Below are 6,749 nucleotides of genomic sequence, written 5' to 3'. Positions count from 1 at the left end.
GCAGTTCAGGTCAGGAATGTTAATGCCCCCCCCCTCCGAGGGAGGCAGCATGCCATGGCTTGAGGGGGCCAGGCACCTTCAAAGCTGCCATCAAAAGAAGCCACTTTCTTGTGCTTTTAAACTTGCAAGGTTTGTCTTTATTTTGTTCTTTATATTTTGAAAGTGAAAAGAAATAGTATCGAGTCAATTTCTTTCTTTTTTTAAATATTTGTTCTATGTATTTACAAGCCTTAAAGTTGCTCTAAAGGTTCTGAAAGTATCACTAGTACTTTTTGCTGCTGCTTTTTTCTTCTTTCTCCAGGATAGCACTGTTTTGCTTTGAGCAAGTTATTTTTCCAAGCAGTCTGGTCCACAGCCGTTTTCTCAAACGCGGTTTTCCTTCAGCTCCAAGGTTATGCTTTGTTGCTTTTGATTTTTTTTAAATTGTGGAAAGCAAGCTGAGAGGCAGGCGGGAAAAAAAATGAACTTTTTTTTAAAAAGGAAAAAAAAAACATCATCTCCCTCATCCTAGTTCATTCCCAAACCCCTTTAGAATTTAATACACAGATACCGTGCTTTGAAACAAAACTGAGGTGGCTCTGAAAAGGGAGGGAAATTTATTTATCTGTGGTTTTTTTTGTCTATTATACAATTTGCTACAGAAACTGCAAATTTAAAAATTACACTGACATTTGCAGTTCTTAAAATAATAAATTAAAGTTCTCACTTTTTGTCTAAAGAGATTTGTTTCTTTTTAAAGTAGGAGTCCTTGTTTAAAAAGGAAAAATAAAAGATTAAAACAGAAAATATTTTTCTATAAATAGATGTATTTTGGTTTAGTGCTCCTGCCCTCAGGTTTGAAGTGGACTTGAATTTTCAAGTACTTTTTGTCCTCCATGATCGCCTTTGCGTTTATATCGGTTTTTTGTCTCCTCTCCCACTCGTGCACATGTGGGGGAAGGGGGGGCTCTGCGCGAGAATTGGCCTTGCTGCACTGTGATTGGCGAAGACGTGAAACTTTTTTTAAAAAAATACTTAAATTGTTTTTTTGTGGGTTTTTTGAGTTTTTTTTTTGTTTTTTTTTTTTGTAATTCAGTTTCAATTATCCTCCGACTCCTCTTCGGCTTCTCGTAGCCATGTGAAGAATGCCGTGACCGATTTTAATGCTACGCCTTTCCCATTCTGTTCCGCTGGGTCTTTGCTGCTTTCCCACTTGTAGAAGGCATCCTCTGATATCACCTCCTCATCATACAGGCAATCAAAAAACATCCGTAACAAATCTGCGGAGGAAGGAAAGGAAGAGGTGAACACTCCCCCCTGGACAGCAGCCAAAGCAGACACGACTGGCTAGCAAGCTCAGTTCAAAATGTGAATTGCAGTGTGCTGAGCCTTCAACCCAACCCTCCACTTATATTTTATAAATTTACTCCGTCTGACCCCTTTTAGTCCTTCCTCAATCAGGGAGCCAATGAAACACAAATATCATTGCTCTTCAGAGCTCAGAGGGCTCTCTTGGAAGCCACTCCCAGGTGAGAGGTCTTTCTAGGGCTCCACAGTGGGTAGGTTTTTGTTCAGATGGCGTGGGCTAATCCTGCACCAGGGCAGGTTTAGAATCCAGGCTCCCAACACTGCAAAAAGCTTTCAGATAGATAGATAAATAAATAATACGTGGATGATATAAAACTGAGGGGAAATTGCTATATACTTGACATTTCCTCCATTTCTCTGGATGACAAGGATAATGGGACTGGAAACAGAGAAACTGGAAACAGAGGGCTGCCTTTTTTGGTTGCTGACTGGGAGCCACATTCAAACTCAGGAGGATTTTCTGTGGCCCTTATTCATCCTGAACAAAAGCAAAATGATGCACCCCAAGAAAATCTAGTATAAATTGGCTTTGGGGCACCAGCAAATGGCCCTACAGCCAGTGACAGCGCATCATGTTCCGTCCTATTTTACACAAGCCCAATTCAAGGGACCAAGGCCCAAAGACCACCCTGACCCTGAGTACACTTACTCGGAGGTTGATCAAGTTTTACTATTGATGCTTGTAGTGCGTAAAGTGCTTGTAGTTCCTTCTCTGTGTCCGCGTCTAGGTACTTAAGTAAGATCGGCACTCTCTGCTTGATAACAGCAGTGTCCACTCGCAAGCTAGAACTGTCCACTAGAAAAGAGAAGAGATTCAATGTCAGCATTTGGTTAAAAGCTGGCGAGGAAGGAGGAAGGCAGGCAACTCTTATCTATCCTCTGTCTCCACAGACAAATCTCAATTCAAGGCAAAAGGGATAGCGGCAACAGAAATTGGACATTCTTCAACGTCTGGACTGCGTATGCAATTGGAAAGGTTTATTTCACCAGCTCATCTTCCAAAAATTAGAAGCTTTGAAAGGAAGATGCTGTGTCACTTCATCCTACCTCCTGCAATTTTAGGTACCAAAAATATAAAAGATGGAATACATCACTACCTGTATCTAGGATCTAAAAATATTTAGGCTTGACTCTCACTGGGTGGTACCCCTTCACACTACAGGAGTGGGGTTCACATTGTGGAATGCTCTTCCATATCCCCCCAATATCTCTGCACACAGAAAGCTAGCATGTCAGGAAGGACAGAAACCTGACACACTTGTTTTCTATATGCAGGGACTCATTAGCTGGTGTGTTAATGTTCTCCTCTCCCCTCATAGCTTTACTGAACTTCTGAAGTGGCCACAAGCATGGACTTTAGCCAACTAAATCCCCATTCAGCTACACTACAAAAGCACAAAAAGGATTAATGCACAGAAACTGGAAGGCAAAAAGGCAACACTCTCACTGCCACCCCTGCCCCAAATCCATGGGGGCCACTGCTGGCTAGAATTCAAAGATCTCCTTACACACACCCTCAAAATGAAGAACTGCCATTGGAACAGTTATCACTTGATATTTTCTAATGGAACAACTCGGGATATAAAACAACTGGTGGAAATGGTAATATGGTAGGTGATTTCTCTTCTTCCAACCATAGTATGCTTCCAAATGATATGGATTGGATCCACAGAAAAAAAGGATCTGGAGAATCCCAAAAATCCCTGGAATGGAAGACACATTAACATGACCTGTTCTGGTCGCTCATTATCTGTGTCTCATCAGTGGGACATTTCATGCAAACAGCATGTTTAAAAAGAGACTGTGGTGAAGAATTCAAATTCCATGCAAAACAGAGGAAAGATATTGATGGCTTCATGTCCAAAACTTATGGATGAACATTACTCACCTATAATAGCGGCTTTACAAACTGCTGTCATTAAAGCTCTAAGGAATGTAGGTGAACTCATCTGGCTCTCGTCTAGATTAGCCTGAAATCAAGAGTATTTGCAGAAGTCAAAAAAGCCCACGGGCTGCATCACAGCACCTCTCCCGAAGAACTCGCTGACGAAGGAATCTTATAAGCGCACTCATTAAACTGCTTCCTATCAGATCAGCTCACCCCAAAGTGCTCCTGGGAGCAGGAGAATGGCTTATATTCTCTCCCCCAACTCTGCCTTCTATGGTGTTATTTATTCAGCAGGAAAAATAGTCTGCTGCTGGAGTGTCACATAAAAAAGGCATTCTAGGATGGAACTCAGTGCTACAGATCAAAACCCTTTGGCATCTGTAAAAGCAACAATTTCTCTCTAGCCCTACAATGCAGCCCTCTAGGCGAGCAAAATTGTGTTCTGGTGACAAGCAGCAATCCCCAGGGGTGAAACCAGACTCTGCTGAAAGTGAGGGTCAGGAAAGCAGTGTGGAGACAGGTGATGGCTGTGGTGAAATGCTCCCAACCCCCATGATTCTGTAAGAACCAAGAGCCCACTCCTGAGAGCTGCTCTTTCCAAGAGCCCAGGCTGCAGGAACAGACGGGTTCAAATAACTCTTAACTTATTAGTGTACGGGCATAGATGGACATGGGCTTTGTACCTCTACCCAATCAAAGATCTGCTCATCATTCGCCTTGTCCTCGATAATGAGTTTCTCCAGCTGTTTGTTCAACTCTTCAGCAGAGAGCTCCTTCTTTGAAAGTGCTTCTGAGGAACTGGAACTGTCAGTCTCTGTGAAGTCCAACTTCTACAGTGTTACAAGAAAAGAGAGAATGGCTTTAGTTTGGCGTGACACGCAGGGTCCCCCGCCCATGCCAGTGAACACCCTGAAGTGGGGTTTAACCATCTATTCTTCCAAAGGGTTAAAGACCTTTTGCAGTGGAGGCTGGTCCCACCTCAGGAGTCAGAAGGGACAACACAGCATCTAGTCAAACCTCCTCCCCCTATCAGAAGTGAACAGAGTGACCAAAAGGTCAGAGTGACCCTGCTCTGGCTCCCAACTCACCTGCTCCATGAGAAAGGTGTGGACATCCTCCTCTTCAGGTAAGAAGTCTTTCCAACTGAGGCCAGCCTCCCTCCATAAGGCTGCCACTTTCTTATGGCTCTAGAACACAGAAGGAATTTGAAAAATCAAAGAGAGAAGAGCAGGGAGACCCAAAACAGCCACAGTGTTCAAAGCAACCTCCAACCCCACCATGACAGTTCTTTTTCGGGGGGGGGAGGGGAAAACCTGGGTGAGTGCAAAGGATCACATTCAATATCCCGACTTTAGGATGTTCTTTTCCAACAGGAGGGTTCAATCCAATGCTGCTGTGGGGTCAACGGGATTCAGCAATCAGTGGGGCCAAGAAAGTGCCACCCTTTCTAGGGTAGGGGCCTGCTCAGGTTGGGGCAGCAACTGGGAACATCTCTGAATTCGAAGCATCTTCAGAATGAGGCTGTCCTTTGTGATTCCTGCTCCTGATCAACTAAAGGCAGCTTCAAAGCCTTTTCAGGCAAAATGTGAATGCAACTCACTGACTTGGGAGTCCTGGGCAGGCTTCTTGACATTTCTCAATACACTACGGATTCCCTTTGCACACACACATCCAGATCGGCAAGTGGCCTGGAACACTTACCATTTGTTTGCATAGAAGGTGCAATATTTCGGAAAGCAAGATGCCGGCTCGTCCCACAGGGAGCAAGGGTTTGCTAAATTCTCTGCAATAGGAGAGAGCAAGAGAACAGTGTAAACTTTGCCACCTGACAGGCAACTAGCACATGGTGAAAGGCCACCACGAAGGGGGCTGAGGGCTCTGGCCTTCACTAAGTTCTACTTGAATCTTCAACCACAGAAGCAACTGTTCTGGAGCTGGAGGGAGACCACTGCAGACAAGTTTTGACAGGCAGGATATTTGGGGAGCTGCCACCCTCTACTGGTTCAGCCCTTAAGGCAGGGGTGGCAAGTCTCTGGCCTGCTGGGAAACCCCATTTAGCCTGCCAGACTGTTTCTGGTAAACTGTACCCACCTGCCATCATATGAGACATCAGGTGTGGGACTAGGGCTAGTGTGGCTTAAAATGAGCTCTTAAGCGTTCCTTTGCTGGAGGTAAGGCATGTCCCCACTGTCCAACAGCTGAAGCACACCTTGCTCCAGTCTCATGATGGGTTTACATTGAAATCTCTGTGAAAGCCCGTTTTAGTTGAGGTCTGTGCAAATCCCTTCGTGATTTGGGAGTGTGCATTCAAAAAGAAACATTGCCTGACGTCATTTTAACTGGTACACGCGACAAATTAGGCCCATGAGGGGTCTGGCAGATTTAAATCTGGCTTAACCGGGGTGTGGAAATTCACTGCCCCAAGGCAATAACAATACAGTTTGTAGCAAGCAACAGGTCTTGCATAGGTCACTGCGGTTGACTGTGACTAGCTTGACCTTATCAATGCAAGGAGTTCCAAGGGCAGCCAGTGCAAGCATCACCCCACGGCTAACGGAGAAAGAGTGCAGCTTACGTCAGAAGTTCTCTCATAGAGATTCCTCCTTCTTTCAACATAGGCGTCACCAACTCAGCCAGGTATAACCATATGTGGGGTATATCGATGGCCATGTCGTCTGCAGTCTCCAAGGTGTCCGCAAACCTAAGGAGGGAAGCAGAGTTGCTCAAGGCACATTCCATCTGGGAGGCAGCTGGTCTCTCTCTGCATCCAGCCCAAATGTAACTGTTTGTAGTGAGCACCCATGAAAGAAAGAAAAAATACCCAGAGATCTTGCTTCCTTCCCTGGCAGACTACCAACCCCTTGAAAAAGTCCTGCTTGCTGAGCTTCTCCGACTGCACCAGCTGATACAGCAACTGGCCCATGTGGTCTCTGGTGATCTGACTCCGCTCCAGGGTTGACTCCACGCCCACCTGCACAAACATAGGCAGCACTCCCGGTATGCTCAGCTCCTCCACGCACTGCATCGCTTCCTGTCCAGACAATACAAAGGGAGGTTTCTCTGTAGTCCGTGGGCTAAGAGACTTTCCTTGTGCAAAAGCTCCTCAGCTGACCTTAAGAAAGGTCCTTCTTGCTCTCTGCACTGATATTGTAAGATCAGCGGCTGCAAAGCCAGACCTCGGAAAGGGTGGCTTTTAAACGCTTAAGCCCTCCGCCCCTAGAGAAAACTCCAATACACGTCACGATGGGCCACAGCTCTCCTTACCTTATAATCGTTTATGTGCAAGAACTCGTCAATGATCGATTTGCACTTTCTCTCTATTTCCTCTTCTGACAATGCAGGTTTTTCCTGGGCTGGGGATGTGGAAATTTCAGGCTTGGCTGTTAAGACAGTTGAATGGGTAAGGGGAGAGGGAGAGGGAGAGAAAGAGGCAGGAAATGTAGAATGCTTACTTCAATGCAATGCCAGAGATGCAAATGCCATTGTCATTATAGGCAAGTCCTTAGGCTGTGTC

General features: G+C 45.3%; 1 protein-coding gene across 31 annotated transcripts in view; it reads right to left on the bottom strand.

Moving 5' to 3' along the window:
- Positions 1-484: 484 nt before the first annotated feature.
- Positions 485-6,749, bottom strand: part of EIF4G3 (eukaryotic translation initiation factor 4 gamma 3) — a 76,967-nt gene continuing 70,702 nt past the window's right edge. For 30 of the 31 annotated variants that reach the window (XM_082229717.1, XM_082229720.1, XM_082229718.1 and 27 more), the window contains 9 exons: positions 6,500-6,615; positions 6,094-6,266; positions 5,811-5,936; positions 4,937-5,018; positions 4,324-4,422; positions 3,919-4,065; positions 3,236-3,317; positions 1,997-2,143; positions 485-1,259 (listed from right to left, as the gene is read on the bottom strand). In XM_082229717.1, the coding sequence (XP_082085843.1) occupies positions 1,078-1,259; positions 1,997-2,143; positions 3,236-3,317; positions 3,919-4,065; positions 4,324-4,422; positions 4,937-5,018; positions 5,811-5,936; positions 6,094-6,266; positions 6,500-6,615 (1,154 nt within the window). In that variant the 3' untranslated portion in view covers positions 485-1,077. Of the gene's footprint in view, positions 1,260-1,996; positions 2,144-3,235; positions 3,318-3,918; positions 4,066-4,323; positions 4,423-4,935; positions 5,019-5,810; positions 5,937-6,056; positions 6,267-6,499; positions 6,616-6,749 lie in introns of those variants that run through there. The other variant, XR_014221488.1, reaches the window with a different exon arrangement.

This window comes from Podarcis vaucheri (genome assembly GCF_965113315.1).
Source record: "Podarcis vaucheri genome assembly, chromosome: 7".
NCBI lineage: Eukaryota > Metazoa > Chordata > Lepidosauria > Squamata > Lacertidae > Podarcis > Podarcis vaucheri.
The sequence above is the reverse complement of the archived record's forward strand: the minus strand, read 5'-3'. Positions and strand labels throughout refer to the sequence as shown.